At 35.7% G+C, this 19,900-nt stretch overlaps 5 protein-coding genes across 9 annotated transcripts; 3 read left to right on the forward strand and 2 right to left on the reverse strand.

The window, feature by feature from the left end:
• Positions 1–525: 525 nt before the first annotated feature.
• On the forward strand, positions 526–5,558 carry LOC25485730 (COBW domain-containing protein 1). The gene is made up of 10 exons (XM_013615007.3): positions 526–893; positions 972–1,037; positions 1,120–1,300; positions 1,399–1,595; positions 3,481–3,531; positions 3,640–3,731; positions 4,178–4,308; positions 4,678–4,760; positions 4,922–5,026; positions 5,204–5,558. Exons 1-10 carry the CDS (start codon positions 588–590, stop codon positions 5,339–5,341), a joined length of 1,350 nt encoding a protein of 449 aa, XP_013470461.1. The 5' UTR covers positions 526–587; the 3' UTR covers positions 5,342–5,558.
• Positions 5,559–5,571: 13 nt separating this feature from the next.
• LOC25485731 (dirigent protein 9) lies at positions 5,572–6,964 on the reverse strand. Its single transcript, XM_013615008.3, has one exon. It carries the CDS (start codon positions 6,942–6,944, stop codon positions 5,883–5,885), a length of 1,062 nt encoding a protein of 353 aa, XP_013470462.1. The 5' UTR covers positions 6,945–6,964; the 3' UTR covers positions 5,572–5,882.
• Positions 6,965–8,769: 1,805 nt separating this feature from the next.
• Positions 8,770–9,559, reverse strand: LOC25485732 (dirigent protein 25). Its single transcript, XM_013615009.3, has one exon. The coding sequence runs from the start codon at positions 9,555–9,557 to the stop codon at positions 8,847–8,849; it is 711 nt and encodes a 236-aa protein (XP_013470463.3). The 5' UTR covers positions 9,558–9,559; the 3' UTR covers positions 8,770–8,846.
• Positions 9,203–12,146, forward strand: LOC25485733 (uncharacterized). Of its 3 annotated transcripts, XM_039830069.1 has the most exons (7): positions 9,203–9,340; positions 10,397–10,538; positions 10,633–10,741; positions 10,841–11,017; positions 11,104–11,128; positions 11,159–11,169; positions 11,771–12,146. In XM_039830069.1, exons 2-7 carry the CDS (start codon positions 10,450–10,452, stop codon positions 11,789–11,791), a joined length of 432 nt encoding a protein of 143 aa, XP_039686003.1. In that variant the 5' UTR covers positions 9,203–9,340; positions 10,397–10,449; the 3' UTR covers positions 11,792–12,146. The 3 variants fall into 3 exon arrangements, with proteins under 3 accessions (XP_039686003.1, XP_024628659.1, XP_039686004.1); XM_024772891.1 differs by having other exon boundaries at positions 11,104–11,169; XM_039830070.1 differs by having other exon boundaries at positions 10,397–10,461; positions 11,104–11,169.
• Positions 12,147–14,417: 2,271 nt separating this feature from the next.
• LOC25485734 (spliceosome-associated protein 130 A) lies at positions 14,418–19,511 on the forward strand. 3 transcript variants are annotated; one of them, XR_005643923.1, is made up of 5 exons: positions 14,418–17,609; positions 17,965–18,456; positions 18,700–18,853; positions 18,964–19,033; positions 19,117–19,511. XR_005643923.1 is itself a non-coding variant. In XM_039830071.1 (4 exons), the coding sequence occupies exons 1-3, from the start codon at positions 14,595–14,597 to the stop codon at positions 18,835–18,837; spliced, it is 3,645 nt and encodes a 1,214-aa protein (XP_039686005.1). In that variant the 5' UTR covers positions 14,419–14,594; the 3' UTR covers positions 18,838–18,853; positions 19,115–19,511. The 3 variants fall into 3 exon arrangements, 1 of the variants encoding a protein (XP_039686005.1); XR_005643924.1 differs by having other exon boundaries at positions 18,964–19,024; XM_039830071.1 differs by lacking the exon at positions 18,964–19,033 and having other exon boundaries at positions 14,419–17,609; positions 19,115–19,511.
• The last annotated feature ends 389 nt before the right edge of the window (positions 19,512–19,900 follow it).

The following is a 19,900-nucleotide window of genomic DNA, read 5'->3' on the forward strand; positions in this document are numbered from 1 at the left end:
GTTAATATAAGAAAAAATGCTCTTGTCCCTTTCAAAATTGTTCATTCCCTTACTTATGTCCAACATGAGTTAATTCACACTCAACTGTTTCCATGTGAGTTATCTCGCGCTGGACATTTTTTCAACGTAAGTTAACTTGCGTAAGCATGTGAATAAGAAAAAACAAAAGGGAGAAGAGCAATTTCCTAATACAAGTCAAGTTGGGCTTATCCCACTAGATTGGATGAAAATTGCTTTTCCTACTTCAATGTTTGCCTAGAAACACTATGAATTGACAAATCTAACCTCATCGTTAGTTAGTTGCCATCGGTTAATATACAACGGCAATTAGATACTTGACGACAGCTAACTGCCGTTGGGGTTATATTCATAATTTTATGGTGTTTCTCAGCAAACTTTGAAGTGGGAAAAGAAATTTAATATTGCTGGACCTAACAGTTTAGAAGTCCAATTTGGAAAGCTAAAATCCAATCCAATAAATAATAATAAATTAAAAAAAAAAAATTAAACCTAGTGGCTATTGAATGCAGTTTTGGACCTAACAGCTTTGAACGCTAGCTAAACCTTGTTTACTTGCGACATTTCCCATGGCGTTTTGTTTCACTGAACTTGCTTCAAGCTTATTCGGCGCAGCTTATCGCAAACCCAAACCCTTCACTACTCTTCTTTCCACCAACACAAAAATCAAAAGAACTATTCATTTTCAACCGTTAAACTCATCTCCAATTTCTACAATCTTCCTTAACAACAACCATCACAAACTCACTCGCCTCTCATCATCCACCTCATCTCCGCCTCAAACCACCGATGACTCCGACGACGTCTCCACCGTTATTCCACCTGATAACCGCATTCCTGCCACCATCATCACCGGTTTTCTTGGTTCCGGCAAGGTATCATCATCATTTCTCTTATCCATTTCAATTCAATCATTTCACCGCTTAATCAATTTTGACTTTTGATTTCTACAGACAACACTGCTAAATCATATTCTCACAGCGGAGCATGGAAAACGAATTGCGGTTATTGAAAATGAGGTATGTTGAATTTGAATATCTATATGATTGTGATTGTGATTATTTCAGTGTTAATGTTTTGGTTTTATGTATATGATTGTAGTTTGGTGAAATTGATATTGATGGTTCTTTAGTTGCTGCGAAAACGGCCGGTGCTGAAGATATTATGTTGTTGAACAATGGCTGTCTTTGCTGTACTGTGAGGGGTGATCTTGTTAGAATGATTTCTGAATTAGTCACTTCCAAGAAAGGAAAATTTGACCATATTGTTATTGAGACTACTGGTATGTAACTAAGCAACTTCAAAATTCTTCATTGTGAAATGGAACTGCTTCTTAGGGTTTTAGTATCTAATATGATTTGACTGTTTGCATTAATACAGGTTTGGCGAATCCAGCGCCGATAATCCAGACCTTTTATGCTGAGGATACTATTTTTAATGAAGTCAAGTTGGATGGTGTTGTCACTTTGGTTGATGCGAAACATGCTGGTTTGCATCTTGACGAGGTTAAGCCAAAAGGTGTGGTCAATGAGGCAGTAGAACAGATTGCATATGCTGATCGAATAATCGTAAATAAGGTATTTATGACTAATTTATACTTATTTACAGGGTGGTTTTTAGTTTTTCGTTGATGAAAATTATGGATTGTCGAGAAAATGGGACATTGATTTAGATTTAGTAAATCGCTAACTAAATAATGTACAGTATGGTTATGGTTATATATCCTTCCATATAGCGAATTTTGAATTATTCTAAAAATTCTACATCAAGTTATGGAATGAAATAAATACTTTCTTTGTGCCGTTTGGATTAACTTCTCGCAAATCACTTCGGTGTTGTTAAATAGAGGCTATAGCACCGACACTATAGTACAAACAAAATGTTGGGAGATAGCAGCTATAGCGGCGCTATAGCACTGTCGTGTAGTAGAATTTTAACAAACCGTTATTTTCCGCTATTCGCAATTGACAACACTGAAAACGGAAAAAGAAATATTAAAAGAATCTTAAGAAATATGACTTTTTTAAAGACATCTTTTCAAATAAGATATTAACTAACTTATTTTTATTTAAGAATGGCTTTTAGTCTGGGGTATAAAACATGGATTATTAAGAAAATAGTCTATTATTCTTAGACAGCGGAGCATAGGGATAGTAACCGACCCCAAAATTCCATAACGGGATAGCAGGATGGCCATTATTTGAAACTTTCTTACATTCAATATTTCTACATGCATAAAAACTCAAACAATTACCTGTGACTGACAAGAAGAGGGGGAAAGTGACAGTATTGTTTTGGAATTTACAATGGAAAAGTTTTAAAATAGCCAACCACAAAGCCCAACATTTAAATCTTAAGTTTTTTTTTGGAATTTCCCATCTAATTATGAGCTGCAGTACCATCTCACCGCATCACCAAACTGCTCTACTGCTATTGACTACACTATATTGCAGTATGGCCCCGGCTTGGTCTTTCTATGCATCTAATTCAAAATTATTCTTGAACTGAACTACGTAGTGTGCTGTGGAATGAAATGAATATTCTTTGTGCAAGATATAGATTCTATGGAACCGTCTGGTTAAAATTCTCAAAGAAATATTTATGGAAAAAGAAATGTTAAAAGAATATTACAATAAAAATGATTTTTTTTTTTTAAAAATAAACGTCTCATATGAAGTGGAATCAGTTTCTGCATCTGAAAAATATCTTATTTTACTTCTCCATGAACATCTATAAACTTTTAAGGATTTTCCTGCAAGTAATAGCCATAAACTTATTTTAACTGAGAATCTTCTCTAAGCTAGTCGTTAAATACGCAACCTCAAAGCCCCAACATTTAAATCTTCACTGTTTTTGTACTTTTCAATTGTAATTTTTTTAAATACACAACCTTAAAGCCCCAACATTTAAATCTTAAGGGAATTTTTTGGAATTTTCAATTTCATTAGGAGGTGCAGCACCATCTCGCCGCGACAACTATTGTTTCGACTACTATAGCTTCCGTTGCGGCCACTACACCAAAATGCTCTGCTGCTATATGGTGCTATTGAATACTCTATATTGCAGTGTAGTTGACCTAGTCCTTCTACGCATTTAATTCAAAGTTATTATTGAACTGAACTATGTAGCGGGCTATGGAATGAAATGAATTCTTTGTTCTTTGTGCAAGATATATATTTTATGAAACTGTCTGGGTAGAATTCTCAAGAAACACTTGTGGTAAAAGAAATGTTAAATGAATCTTACAGTAATTATGAGCTTTTTAAAAACAGCTTCTCATATTAGTTGAAATCAGTTTATGCATCCAAAATATATCTTATTTTACTTCTCCATTAACATCTATAAGCTTTTAAGGATTTTCATGCAAGTAATAGCCATAAACCTATTTTAACTGGGAATCTTCTCAAAGTTAGACGTTAATACAAAGTGGTTCTTATAGTACTCTTCTCTATCTTGCACCAGACTGATCTTGTTGGCGAATCAGACATCACTTCTTTGGTCCAGCGGATTAGGGTTAGTGTCTTTCTCTATCTACTGTATCTAAGCGTTTAGTTATTTTTCTTAATTTTAATTCATTATTTTGAAAACGTTTGACTGATTTTATTGTGTTATATATTCCAGAAAATAAACAGCCTGGCCAATTTAAAGAGGACGGAGTATGGAAAGGTGAACTTGGATTATGTTCTTGGCATCGGAGGCTTTGATTTGGAGAGGTACCTTTTTTTTCTTTTTCTTTCTTGTTTCCTTCTTTTTCAATTGTTTAAGAAAAAGGAATTTTTTAATGTAAGTTTACTTCTTCTCGGCACAACGAGTTTAGTTTTAATCATGCCATCCTGCTAGCCTGTACATATACTCGAGTTATTTTCATTGTTTAGTTGACCATATGCTAAAATCATTCTCATTTCTCTTCCTAATGTATCTAATTGTTGAGTTATTTTTTAAAATTTTATAACTCATTCTTCTATCTAAGTTTTAGTTTTTATTTAATGTTCTAAGTAGCACTCACATTTTTCTACCCTTGTCAACTGCCTTGCTTTGTTGTCATGTTTAGTCATAACCTCATGGGTATTTAGATATTTCTTCGGTTAATATCTTGTTATTATGTTTTTACCGTCCAAGCCTGAATATATGATGTGCATGTCTTCTTGATCTTTTTAAGGATTGAGAGCGCTGTTAATGATGAAGGATCAAAAGATGAAGATCACGCCCATAGCCATGACCATGACCATGAACACCATCATCATGATCATCACCACCATCACCATGAAGATTCACATGACCACAAGCATGGTACCTAAATTTGTCTTTTGTGTTGACTGTATTTGTGACATGTTATTCTTGTTTGTAACACTGTTCAGATTGCAATCCTTTTATAAGATTTGTCAATTAAAGTTAATCCTATTATATATATATATATATATATATATATATATATATATATATATATATATATATATATATATATATATATATATATCATTGCTTCATCTAATTTTATTATTTGAATGGTGGCCAACAGTTTTTACCTATTTGCTTCCCAATTCAATCCTTTCTCGTTTCATAAGGACAAATTATAAGGACATAGCTAATAGAATAGTATTAACTTTACTGCGTAGTTTTGCTATGAAGTGAGGGCAACTTTTTTGTTTTTATATGCAGATCATCACGCTCATGATCATAGTCACGATCCTGGCGTTTCATCAGTGAGCATAGTTTGCGAAGGAAACTTAGACCTTGAGAAGGTTAGTACATGCTATTTGTCTGCTTAAAACTAAGCTCATTAATTTGTCTTATTAATTTGGATGCTTGTGGGAATGCCTTTATTTTAGATGTTAATGCTGAAGCAAAAAGTCTTCGTTGGCATTTATGTGCTGGAAGCGTAACTAACATACCTTTTCTATAGGCTAACATGTGGCTTGGTACCTTATTGATGGAACGTAGTGACGACATTTATAGGATGAAAGGTCTTCTATCTGTTCAAGGAATGAATGAAAGATTTGTCTTTCAGGTAATTTTAAAATTACTTCTATCCTATTTATTGTTGTTGTTTTCAATTAAGCGACATGAGTCAGGCACCGAGACACATATAACATGAGCGGTGTCTGTGCTTCATAGGACTTACTTTCGCTGTTATCATATACTATGTTCAGTTTCGCCAATAAAGCATGGCTTTTTTCTGTAACAGGGAGTTCATGACATATTTCAAGGTTCACCAGAAAGGTTGTGGCAGCCAGATGAGCCAAGGACAAACAAAATTGTTTTCATAGGGAAGAACTTGAATGCTGAGGAATTGGAAAAGGGGTTCAAGACCTGTTTGCTGTGATACTAAGAAGTTTAGTACAATGTCCTTAATCCTTTATTCTTTTTGATGGTGCATGTCGTATATGAGTCTGTCTATATACGATACAGAATGATGAACCCACTTACTATATGAATAGTGAAAAATGTTTTCCATTTCTAGAATACCTTCATCTTTCAATGAAGGTTCAGTTTCATTCCTAAAATCGTGACTGCATAAATATAAAATATTTTATGTTGTATGCCATCATGAACTGAAATGCCAAAAATCCAATGGATTTCACACGCGTTTCTTTTTGTGAAATGAATTTACAATGCGAAAAAGAATATAATTATGTAAATAGCATGAAAAATCATGGATATTTTGGATCTACACTGATCCAAGTACATCATCATTGTGAAAAGTGGACATCAAAAGAAAACCAAAATTCTAAAAACGTGTTGCATGAAAAAGGGTGTGGAAATATAACTCATTTTTATCTATCTTAACCAGTGGGCATGCAGAATTCAAAACATCAAATGCAAAATGGCATGAAAGCCAATGAGAATGAAAGTAGATATTCATATTAGTGAGTAAGGTAGATATCGAAATGGATGATGGTGTCGACTCCATCCGTGGTGTGCTGATCCTCTTTCAGCAGTGTCTCAAGAGCTGCATATCCCCTTGCATTCTCGTACTTACCACTCCCACCAATCACTGCAACTTCAGATTTCAGCGATGCTGTCCTGTGAACTCCAAACAAGCTTATACTGTCATCCACGCCATCATGATCATTACCTCCATGCAGAAACACCGTCATCACAACACTTTGACTAGTACCATCCAATGAGCTAGCCGTGTAGAACCCTTGTGCTCTTCCAACCACGCCCGAATCCAGCTCGTGCCCTTCAGTCAACTGATCATCGATCACTGTCACAGACCCAAACATCAACTTCTGAACTGTTAATCCTCCTGGAAGGTTCCCTGCTGAAACAAACGGCTGATTGTTGCCGCCTGTAACAACGTTGTTGGTTCCCCGGTTTTGGAACACAGTGGAGGAGGACTGGCCGTTACCTAGTCCTACGAGGAGTGGTAAGTTGTTGTTTGTGATGATGCCATTGAGCTTGGGGATGACTAAGGGTATTCCTCCTGTGATTGGGAAGATGTTGTTGTTGTTTTTGGAGAAGGGTAAGCCTGTTACATCACTGTTTGCTACTATTCCGGTTACTACTCTTGCTGATGGGTGTGACCCACCTAGTATATCATGCATGAAGAATGATAGCGATGGTTCCTTTACCACCGGCTGTGGCTGCTGTTGATCCTCATTTGTGGGACTTGCCACTGGTGAGATTGAGACATTATCTCCTGCAGGGGCTTCCACTTCTGGTATTGGTGGGTCAGCATTTGCTTCTTCATTACTGGTGCCAGGGCCTGTCTGTGGTGTGGTAATGGGAATTGTAGTTGTGAGTGAAGGGTTGGATACTAATGGGAGTGGCAGATTGTTAATGACTTGTTGTGGTTCTTGTGGATCCACTTCATCTAAGATCCTTGCAGAGTTGGAAATCAAGAAATTGGTGGTTAGGATTAGGAAGAAAAGGCTGATGGTGGCTTTCATAGTGCTGTGATTGAATATGAATGCACGGGCCATTGGCGTTGCGGCGATCTTGATTGTTTTAGAAGGAAGATTTAGTTTACTGTTGATTTAGCTGATTTCTAATTGTGTCTATATATACTCACAAATATTGTTGAGTGTGGTAGTGGTGAGGATGGGGTCTCTTGACTCTAGACTCTAATCTTCAATTCAACAAGTGGAGCTGATACTATATATGGAGTGGTTGGTGTTCTTTCCATTAGTTGTATTGTGTTTTGGATAAAACAACTCTCAAATTAGGGTTGACATTTTTCGAATTCAAATGTCAGTTTAATTATGTGGAAGTAATAGGTGACTTTGCATTTACTTTTCCTGGATGATCAAAAGGAATTTCAGTTACCACATAGACAGACAATAATTTAGTTTCTAATGCTGGCTTCTTATAGTCATATTTTCTTTCTTCATATGAAGATCAAATCAATTGTTATTTTAGTTGTTCCCAATCTCTCGGTTCAATGTCTTTAAGTTTTGGGTGGAGATGTAGTGTCAAGGTCTCATGACAGTCTAGGACTTTAGTATGTTATTGCTCCCAGTGTTTTGCGGGCCTGGTGTTCCGCGGACTCCCCAACATGGTGGTTTTGGCTAAAGAGAGGAAAGGTTTGTTTGGGTGGTATTGGTGCGAGAGTTGTGGAGTGTAGTAATATAGTTTGATCTCCATCTCTAACATAGGACTCGTTTTAATGGATTGATAGGTAATTTAAAGGCTTAATTGCACTTTTGGCCCCTATCTTTTCAAAAGTTGCGATTTTGGCCCCCTAACTAATTAAAATACAAAACAACCCCCTATGTATTGGATCTTTGGCAGTTTTGGTCCCAAGACCACTTTTGACTTAGTCTTCGCTGACGTGGCACCCACAATGGTCGACACGTGGCACCTCCTTTAAGGGATGTGGGTGCCACGTCAGCGAAGACTAAGTCAAAAGTGGTCTTGAGGGTCAAAACTGTCAAAGATCCAATACATAGGGGGCTGTTTTGTATTTTAATTAGTTATGTGGTCAAAAGTGCAGTTAAGCCTAATTTAAATCGTTAATTGAATCACCATTTCTTATGAGACCAGCTTTTCCATGCTGCAGAGCCGATATTTTCTTTTTGCTCTTCAGTACCGACTGCATTTTACGTGTTATAAGCTTAAACCAATAAGCAATATATAGAAGAACATGTAATTTGATGAGCATACTTCAGTAAAATGAAAACCATAGCAATTATGAAACATCACCCTGTCATTTTAGGCAAATATTTTGTGCTGTCTAAATTCTTCAAATTTTAACGAATCTAATACACCCTGTCATTTTAGCACGCATTGTTCAAGTCTTGCAGTGACAAAAATTGATTTTGAATAAATTGATTTTGTAAACTTAAAGCTGCCTGTAAAGTTGATTATGTTTGGATATATTTAGATAAATGTGAGTTAAACAATAAATATCTGTGTTATCTCATTTTAGCTCAAAAACTACAAATACTATTTCAAGTTAAAATTGATTCTAAACACAAAACCAATTTTACGAGAGCAACCACTATTGCTAAAATCAATTTTACATCTTCAGAATCAATTTTAATTGCTTTAAAGAGGAACCAAACAGCGCCAAAGTCATGCTTAGAAATTCATCTTTAAGGTGAATAAGTGAGGTATTCGGGATTCGAACCCCGACCCCAGTATATATTATGCATTATCTCTACCAACTGAGCTAAGTTCATCGGAACATCTACCGATTCTTACATATGAATTTAAATTCCTCTGTTCCATATTTTCAAATTTTATTTTGTGAACCCTACACAAAATTTCAATACTACTGAGAATATCAGAAACACACTCAAATCCATATTAAGTAAAATTTCAACACTATAGAGAAAAACAGAAAGCACAATCTGGACTGATTTTTAAAGATATACTACTAAGCACTAACTAAAATACACGTCATACAGAAGGAACTTAGAACTTGTAACTTTTCCTTCTACTGTACTAGACCCTACTTTATCCACAACCTTAACAACAGCATAGCCATTAGCACCATAGTACTTTCCAATGCCACCAATAACTGCAACATGTGACTCAAAGACATCACTCCTATGAACTCCAAAAAGTCTCAACCCGTCTTCATACTCACCTTTCAGAAAACTCACTGTCATAGCAACCATATGGCTACTTGCATCCTCTTCACTAGCTACATATACCCCTTGTGCTTTTCCAAGTTTCTTTAGTTCATCTTCATGATCACCTTCAACTAGTAGTTCCTCGTCGATCGATGTTACAGATCCAAATTCCAGCTCTTGAAATGCTGCTCTTGTAGGAAAAGAGAAACCAATGGTGGAAAGATCAAGTGTTTGTGTTTGAGTTGATTGTGGAATTGGAATCCCTCCATTTGGAGGAAAAAATCCTAGAGGTTTTGGAAAAGGTAATTGATTTGTTACCTTAGTAGTGGAAGGTTTCTCTGTATTAATATTAGGATGTGTATCATTGAGCATATGCTTCATTAAAAATGTTATTCTATGATGGCCATGGTAGCGATTAGGGGTTGGATTACTAAGAGTTCTAGCTGAGCAAAATTTGTTTATGGTAGTCATTAGCAAAAGTAACCTAACAATTCCTAGAAGAGAAGGGAGATTGGCCATTGTTGCATTGGTTCTCTTTGGCATTAGTTTGCTTGATTGTTTTTATATAATATTATTAGGATTCAACTATAAGTGTAGTGGTTAGACTTACCTATGATCAAATATTAAATGGCAATAAATACTATGATTACATTAGTCTTTTGATTAGGTTGTGATGAATGGAACAAACTCAACCAATACATGATTCAAAAGTTTTTCATTATGCTTTTGATGGTGTGAATGGTGCCAAGAAAATTTTATTTATTAGATATAAATTGTTGGCTTGCATTACAAAGGGTAAACCGCAAAAAGGTTATAAAATTAGAATCCAATTGTTGACTTTTTAATCAACAGAACAATTTTCCAAAAGCAACACTTGCAGTTAGTACTAACATAATGTAAAATGTAACTTTTTTATTTTTTATTTTTTTTTATATAAAGTATAATAAGTAACACTTATATTCCCTATCATATTAAGGTACAATCTGAACAGAACAGAACCGCATTGTTATGTTTCTGTTCACCGTAATTTAGAGAAGTATTTGTTACATCTTCACATTCAAATTTGCTGTCCATTCTTTGTTTGAGAGATCATTTGATAAAATCTTTTTGCATTGTTATGTTTTCATTCACTGTAATTTATAGACTAAGTTGCTATAGCAGAACGTACTAATGCGATGTGCATTCTCTAATTTAGAAATCGTAGGATTCATTGACCGATGATGATTTGCTTAAGACAAAATGCATGACAATTGAAGATTTGATTGAGGCGAATGATGAAAGTATCACTTTATGATCTAATTAAGTCACTCCTCTAATTGTTTGTATCATAGTTATAACGCAATCATTTTGATTTGCAGGCGTGTCTTGGATCTGTGCTCGCCACAATTTGCGAGATAGAGACTGGTGTGGAATGGTTTTTCAGGTCATGCACACAATGCGCGTCATTAGTGACTGTGGTTTATGGAAAGCTTTGTTGCAAAAAATGCACCCAATGCAAGAGTATCGTGCTAAGATAATTAACAATACTATTTTAATAAATGTTTGACAGTAGTCTTATGAAGAAAAAAAACTGATATTTGAAATTGCATTGTAGGTTTAAACTACATGTTATCGTCATGGACGACACTGAATCAACCACATTTGTGTTGTTCGACCGAATTGTTTCTAATTTTATCAGACGTTCTGTCGAAGAACTGCTCGAGGTATATGGCGTGCAAAATTGTCGATGATATTATATTTAACCTTTTTCAAAATGACATGGGTTCGACGTTAATTAAACTATATTTTTTGCACGATTGCAGACACATAGTCAAGGAGATTATCCAGCTGAATTTGACATGGTTTTGGACAAACAGATGTTGTTCAAGGTGGAGTTTAGCAGAGGGAATGTGAATTTTAAGTGGAGGTACTATACAGTCAAGAAAGCTACAGCTGAGGATGACATAATTGAGCAGTTTATAAGAAAGCATAACCTTAAGGTTTACCGACGCATACCTATTTTTGTTCGTTTGAACTCCCGCATTTCTTTTTTGATATGTTTTAATGTGTTTTCATATGTTGACAGGTTTCAAGTGAATCTGATGTTCTTGGTGATATCAATGATCTGACTGACAAAGTTGTTGAAAATCAGGTATTGTGCCCACCTATAATATAATGAATGGGTATAAGGATTATGCTTATGCATCTTGGTACCCCTGAGTGTTTTTGTATCGTCTTCTATGTTGTTAGGAAGGATTGGAGTGCGTCGACCAACATTAAATATTGAGTCATCCACCATTGATAATTTATATTGACTGTCTCATAGTAGTTAATATAGTCATGTTTACAAAAGCTTTGATGAAATTATGCTGATGGACTTTAGGGACAATTATTATGTAGATATAAATAATAATGTTAAATGAGTTGGTATATTTAGCTATTGTATGTCTGTCGATGCACCTTCCATAAAATGGGAATAATTTTACAACATTAAACTTTTTCCTCTTTGTGCTTATCAATATAATTGTCATTTTTTGTTTTGTTTTTGCATGGATAGTTTCATTAGGCATTGTCATTAGTTTGTGAGTAGAATTGCATGGATTCTAGAAAACATTTTTTTAGTTTTTTCATTAAAAAATGATTGATATCTCTTTGTATATAAGAATGAATGAAACATTTTTAGTTTCATTAAACACTTTTTATGATTTTGCATTTTTCATATATATTAACTACTAACTTTTGGTTTTGAATAGTCACATTTTTCAGGGCTATGAACGTAGAAATCGTAACGAAGAATCATGGTTGTATTGCTCTGTTGCAGAATTAATTTCTCTGTTATCTTGCAAGGGTAACTATAAAGTTCACATTTACAGGACCCAAAAAAAATTGTTTTGATCTGCTTGAAGAATATATTTTACAACTCACTTGATTGATACTATAATTCTCTTTTATGTAATATTTTAACGTGGGTCCTTATTCATTCGACATTTTTTCAAAATATGTCTCATTAAACAGTTCTAGGAAAGTAAATTTGTTGCATTCGTAGAACAATTCTCCCGTTTGTATCATAACTTCTAATGTAAACAACAAGTACATATATTTGATTTTCTCTGTTGTGCTTTTGGATCATTCTTTCTCCCTTCCAATTTATATGCATTAGGTATTTTCAACTTTGAACACCAATATCTATAGAACACAATTATTATTATCGATTACTCTTCTTTTGCTACGAGTTTTTAAATTTATTTTAGATACATCATGGAGCTTAAAAATTATCTTATTTTGATGTGATGTGTTTGATATTTCAAGTTTACAATATACTTACCAATCTTTTCTTAAATTTTCTTGTGCACCCCGTCTAACATCGTGTATGAAGAAGTATTTCGATATATATAATAATAATAATAATAATAATAAGTTTTGGTTTTACTAATTTTAATTTGTAAAGAAAGCAAGTGATTTATCTCTTAATCTAAGTCTAAGAGATATCGACTATAACTTGCAAATAACATACAAATATGATCACGCTAATACAGTGGTTTAGAACATAAATATCACTTCCATTTGTGTTATTATGTTCTTCTAAGCCATAGATCTCAAAATGAATACAATAATGCATCATCTTTTAAATCAATATGAACTTTCTTCCTCACCATACCTCATACATAAAACTTTATACCAAAAACTCTCCCTTTCTTCCAACACCTTCCAAACTCATTTACCAAGTAAAAATAAATTAAATTTCTTCAACCTCCTAAACCCCAAACCACCTTTCTCCTTTGCAAGCATAAAGTATCACATTTAAACCAACACATTTTCCTAATATCCTCGCCCCACCCCAAAAAAAGCACTAAAAATAGACTCAGGAGAAGAAATGATACATGATGGAGGTTTGAAGAAGGAAAGAAAATAAATTGGTATGGAGGACAGAACAAACTTAAGGAGAATCAGCTGACCCCCCTAAAGATAAATTCCTACTCTTCCACTCCGACGATCTTCCTCTAACCCGCTCAATCAAAGGATACCAAAAAAGAATCTTTCTAGAATCTCCACCAATGGGCAACCCCATATACGAAAAAGGGAGGCGACCATGTTTACAATTTACCAAAGTCGCTTCATGCAACCACGACTAAGCAACATTGACGCCAAATAACATGCTTTTATGAAAATTAATTTTTAAACCAGAAATCTTCTCAAAACATACAAAACATTCTCTACCAAGGCATTCATCAAAATATATTTAATCCTTCAACAACTAAAAAAGAAACAGAAAAGGAGAAAGAGGGTCGACTTGAAGAAGCCCTCTTTCAAGCTTAAATTCATCAGTTGGGCTTTCATTCACTAACATTGATGTCGTTGATGTAGTAATACATACATTATGAAATCCATTTTCGCCAAAGTGGTGGAAAATTCATTTTAATCATCACATCATCTAAGTACTTCTAATTCACCGAATCGTATGCCTTTTCAAAGTCAACCTTAAATAACAACAAATTTTTCTTCATGTTACACGCATCATCCACTAGTTCATTAGCAATAAGAATGTCATCTATAAGTTGCCTACCTTTAACAAAAGTTGTCCAAGTTTCTGAAACCACCTTACAACTTGTCTCAACCTATTAGCCAACACTTTTGACAGAATTTTGTACAAACACCCCACCAAGAATAAGTCGAAAATCAACCAATCTCGGAGGATTGCCAACTTTAGAAATTAATGCTACAAAAGTATTATTAATTCATTTAGTTAACTTATCATTCCTCTGGAAATCATCAAAAGAGTGCATCAGCTCCACATTTAAAATATCACAAAAATCCTTTATAAAACCAAGATTAATGTCATCCGACCCTGGACTCCTAAAATTGTCATGGTTCCAGACCGTCTCTTTAATTTCTTCCAACGAAAAAGATTTAATAAGATCCAACTCATCCTACCCACTGATAAATTTAAAAGAAAGATACACCATCTCTGATAGATTAATGCCAGTGTTCTTTATATGAGGGAGGAACAATACTCTTTTTATGAGAAAAATATGAACAATATTTGACATTATCAAAAGATTTTTTTTAATTAATTCGCTAAAAATATATAATCATAATAATAATATGTATAATTAAGTACAATAGTTTTTTTTATACTGTCTAATACTCCTATATCTATTTCCTTCACACAAAAAAAAAAAAAAAACTTTAGATATATTGTAGTGAAATAATTTAAATGAATGGTACAAAAATAAAAGAAAAAAGGCACACCAAAATTATGTATCTTTTTATAAAAGTTTTAATTGAATAACACAAATAATTTTTTTGTCATTTATTCTTTTTAAATTTCTTTGAAATCCCAATTAAAAATGGAGTGATAAGCAAATAAGAAAAGGATACAAAATTTTCTGATTTTTTTTATAGGCAGAAAGTGATGGTAATAAGCAAGCAAAATAAAATAGGGTTTACTCCTCATTGTTCCCGCTCCACTTACACAGTGAAGAACAAAGAATGTTAAATTGAATCCAAAACCCTAAACCCTAATCCCAATTTCCCAATTTATCGTTTTCCTTCACCTAATTCAGTACCCATAAAACCATGTATCTTTACAATCTCACTCTTCAACGACCCACCGGAATCATCTGTGCCATCAACGGCAACTTCTCCGGCGGTAAGGGTCAAGAAATCGTCGTCGCCAGAGGCAAAACCCTAGATCTCCTCCGCCCCGACGACAACGGACGAATTCAAACAATCCTCTCTGTTGAAGTCTTCGGCTCAATTAGATCCCTAGCTCAGTTTCGTCTCACTGGTGCTCAGAAGGATTTCATCGTTGTCGGTTCCGATTCCGGTAGGATTGTTATTCTTGATTACAATAAAGAGAAAAATGTTTTTGATAAAATTCATCAAGAGACTTTTGGGAAATCTGGTTGCCGGAGAATTGTTCCTGGTGAGTATATTGCTGTAGATCCCAAAGGTAGAGCTGTTATGATTGGTGCTTGTGAAAAACAGAAGCTTGTTTATGTGTTGAATAGAGATACTGCTGCTAGGTTAACCATTTCGTCTCCGTTAGAAGCTCATAAATCGCATACTCTTGTGTTTTCAATTTGTGGCGTTGATTGTGGTTTTGAGAATCCTATTTTTGCTGCTATTGAGTTGGATTACTCTGAGGCTGATAATGATTCGTCGGGTATGGCTGCTGCTGAAGCTCAGAAGAATTTGACATTCTATGAGCTTGATTTGGGTCTTAACCATGTTTCTAGAAAGTGGTCTGATCAGGTTGATAATGGGGCAAATTTGCTTGTTACTGTTCCTGGTGGTGCTGATGGACCAAGTGGAGTTCTTGTTTGTGCGGAAAATTTTGTTATTTATAAGAATCAGGGGCATCCTGATGTTAGGGCTGTGATTCCGAGACGTGCTGATTTGCCTGCTGAGCGTGGCGTTCTTATTGTTTCTGCTGCTATGCATAAATTGAAGGGTGGATTCTTTTTTCTTCTGCAGACTGAGTACGGTGATATCTTTAAGGCTACGTTGGAACATGAGGGTGATCGGATTTCTGAATTGAAGATTAAGTATTTTGATACCATTCCTGTTACTTCTTCAATGTGTGTGCTCAAGTCGGGGTTCTTGTTTGCGGCGTCTGAGTTTGGAAACCATGGTCTGTATCAGTTTAAGGGAATAGGGGACGATGATGATGTCGAGGCTTCGTCTGCGAGCCTGATGGAAACTGAAGAGGGTTTTCAGCCTGTGTTTTTCCAGCCCAGGAAACTGAAAAACCTTGTTAGGATTGACCAGGTTGAGAGTTTGATGCCAATTACAGATATGAAGGTCAGCAATCTGTTTGAAGAGGAGACTCCTCAAATTTTTACTCTTTGTGGGCGTGGACCTCGATCTTCTCTGAGGATATTGAGAACAGGTTTGGCTGTTAGTGAGATGGCAGTTTCCAAGCTTCCCGGTGTACCTAGTGCTGTTTGGACTGTGAAGAAGAATGTTATTGATGAGTTTGATGCTTATATTGTTGTTTCGTTCACCAATGCCACACTCGTGCTTTCCATTGGTGAGACAGTCGAAGAAGTCAGTGACAGCGGATTTTTGGACACTACTCCATCCCTTTCGGTTTCTTTGATAGGTGATGATTCTCTCATGCAAGTTCATCCAAATGGTATTAGGCATATCAGGGAGGATGGCCGTATAAATGAGTGGAGAACTCCTGGAAAGAGGACAATTGCAAAAGTTGGGTCGAATAGACTTCAGGTGGTTATTGCTCTAAATGGAGGGGAGCTTATATATTTTGAAGTGGATGTAACTGGTCAGTTGATGGAGGTGGAGAAGCATGAAATGTCTGGCGATGTTGCTTGTTTGGACATTGCTCCAGTGCCCGAAGGAAGACAAAGATCCCGTTTTCTTGCAGTTGGATCATATGACAAGACAATCCGAATCTTATCACTGGATCCTGATGATTGTATGCAGACTCTAGGTATACAGAGTCTTTCTTCAGCTCCAGAATCGCTTCTTTTCCTTGAAGTTCAAGCATCTGTTGGCGGTGAGGATGGGGCAGATCACCCCGCTAGCCTTTTCCTGAACGCTGGTTTGCAGAATGGTGTACTATCTAGAACTGTGGTGGATATGGTCACAGGTCTGCTTTCTGATTCTCGATCCCGATTCTTAGGATTGAGACCCCCAAAGCTGTTTCCCATTATTGTAAGAGGGAAGCGTGCTATGCTCTGCCTGTCAAGTCGCCCTTGGCTTGGTTACATTCACCAAGGACACTTCCTTTTAACACCCCTTTCGTATGAAACCCTTGAATTTGCTGCCTCATTTTCATCTGACCAATGTGTGGAAGGTGTAGTTGCTGTTGCTGGTGAGGCGTTGAGAATTTTTACCATTGAAAGATTAGGAGAAACATTTAATGAGACAGTTATTCCACTTAGATACACGCCTAGGAAATTTGTGCTGCAACCCAAACGGAAACTTTTGGTGGTGATTGAGAGTGATCAAGGAGCATTTACTGCAGAAGAGCGTGAAGCTGCAAAGAAAGAGTGTTTTGAGGCTGCTCAAGCTGGGGAAAATGGGACAGAAAGTGCAGACCAAATGGAGAATGGCGGGGAGGATGAGGATAAAGATGACCCCCTCTCTGATGAGCATTATGGTTATCCAAAAGCTGAATCAGATAAGTGGGCATCCTGCATCAGAATTCTTGATCCAAAAACAGGAAATACAACCTGTCTTTTGGAGCTTCAGGATAATGAGGCTGCATTCAGCGTATGCACAGTAAATTTTCATGATAAAGAATACGGAACTCTTTTAGCCGTTGGCACAGCAAAGGGACTGCAATTTACGCCCAGAAGGAGTTTAACTGCTGGATTTATTCATATATATAGGTTTCTAGAGGATGGAAGATCTCTTGAACTACTTCACAAAACTCAGGTTGAAGGTGTTCCTCTTGCTCTTAGTCAGTTTCAGGGAAGATTACTTGCAGGAATAGGACCTGTTCTCAGGTTATATGATTTGGGAAAAAGACGGTTATTAAGGAAGTGTGAGAATAAGCTATTCCCCAACACAATTGTCTCTATTCAAACCTACCGTGATCGAATTTATGTTGGGGACATTCAAGAGGTATGTTTCTACTCAATGTTTGTCTATGTTTTTTTAATATTTGAGTTAGGCATTCTAACTGTGACTTTCCGTTGTGATTTCTGGTATTTTCTCTTCGCATCTGATATTGCATTAGCTTCTGACATTATAACTCGTCTTTGGCCAGAGTGTTAATATTTGAATTTTAACTAAACTTGTTTTTATTAGAGCTCCAGAAGGGATTGTTCTATATTTCAAAACATGACTAAGGCTCTGAAACAAAACTTTCTTAATTTTAGACAGCATGCTTATTCGCATATTCATTGTACTGCTGCTCTCTGATTTCTGTTTAACTGATAAGATCTTCATCTGATTGTGTTTTCTGTATTCTCTCCAGTCTTTCCATTACTGCAAGTATAGACGGGATGAAAATCAACTCTACATATTTGCTGATGATTGTGTTCCAAGATGGCTTACTGCATCATACCACATAGATTTCGATACCATGGCAGGTGCAGACAAGTTTGGAAATATCTATTTTGTGCGGTTGCCGCAGGACGTGTCTGATGAGATAGAAGAAGATCCTACTGGTGGGAGGATCAAGTGGGAGCAGGGGAAGCTGAATGGAGCTCCCAATAAGGTAGAAGAAATTGTGCAATTTCATGTTGGTGATGTGATCTCATGCCTGCAAAAGGCCTCTCTTATACCAGGTGGTGGAGAGTGCATTTTATATGGAACAGTTATGGGAAGTATTGGAGCATTACATGCTTTTACTTCACGAGATGATGTTGATTTCTTCTCTCATTTGGAGATGCATATGAGGCAGGATAATCCACCTTTGTGTGGAAGAGATCATATGGCTTATAGATCCGCCTATTTTCCTGTTAAGGTATACCTAATCTATATTATGCCATTGATTCTTTCTGTTATTATTACTATGTACTGTTTGACATCCATACTGGATAGAAGCTTTCTCCCTGTTATATTTTCCTGGTTGGGTCTGCTTATAACTTTTTAAACCATGCCTCTGGTGAAAATGCCGACATGTCCATACATTTCATGTTGTTCATTTGGTGTTATTTTAACCATAGTATTAATTTTTTGATAAACTGAGTTCTATATATTTTTGTAGGATGTTATTGATGGGGACCTATGTGAGCAATTCCCAACATTGCCAATGGATTTGCAGAGAAAAATTGCTGATGAATTGGACAGGACCCCTGGAGAAATACTGAAGAAACTTGAGGAAGTACGAAATAAGATTATTTAAGAAATTATCATTAGAGGTATGATCTCCTATTTCTGTTGGGTTACTGTCTATACTCTATAGTACTATTATGATTGCTAGGACAGTAAGCAGTCAATACTTATAGATGTAATTTTATATCTGTTACAGAACTTCAACAATGACCAACAGATCATTTTTGAACAAGGGGAAAATTCTGCGCTAGTCAAATGTTGATATGGTTTGATATTCATAAGAGAGCAAGAAACCGAGAATTTTGATTTGACGAATGCTTTACACTGTGTGATTTTGTATTTTGTGCAGGTGTTGGTGAAAGGAATCGTGTTATTTGAGTAAGCCGTTTGCCCTTGGTCCCTAACAAAGTGAAGAAAGCATGGGTTTAGTGAAGAAAGCACGGGTTTCTTATTCATACGGGAAGGCGGAAGCTGTGATTTATTGTCCCGTTTATGACTGTTTTATTTTTAGAGACAAATGTTATTGGCGTATGTTAGTTTTCTGAGATTGAACTTTGGACCTCTAGTAACTTAGTACTTCTTTAGTGTCCCTCTGTTCGCCAATCAGGCTGCCTATTTGGGATTTATTTATGACTTTGTGCGGTATCTGTAGTTTGTATCAGTTAAAGTTAAAGTTACTGATAATTTTATGTTGTAATTACTGATAATTAACTGTTAGTTTCATGCTTTGTGGATGTCATAACAGAACCCATCTCTCTCTCAATCTAATACGAGTAAGAAGTTTTAACTTGAGACTGGCATTTAAATGCCTTGTGGATGTGATAACGCCCCATCGTTAGTCCTTTTTAATTGTGTAGCAAACAACGGTCGATTCTTTTATTAGTACTGGTTATAATGCATCAGTTTTTTCATACTTGCATGCAATATTTACTCGAAATAAGAAGTTGAAAACTTAACTAATTGCTTTAAGTCATCAATGAAATTAATGTTTGTGGATGGTTTTCACAATTATAATTAATGTTTTCGCAATGTATTCTCCATCCTTATTCTCCTCTAGACAAATTCATGATTAGCAACAAAAAGATTTACTTTGGGACAAAAAAAGTTTGGAATTATCAAATTTAAGGTGAGGA

This window comes from Medicago truncatula, chromosome 1 (assembly GCF_003473485.1).
Source record: "Medicago truncatula cultivar Jemalong A17 chromosome 1, MtrunA17r5.0-ANR, whole genome shotgun sequence".
Lineage (NCBI taxonomy): Eukaryota > Viridiplantae > Streptophyta > Magnoliopsida > Fabales > Fabaceae > Medicago > Medicago truncatula.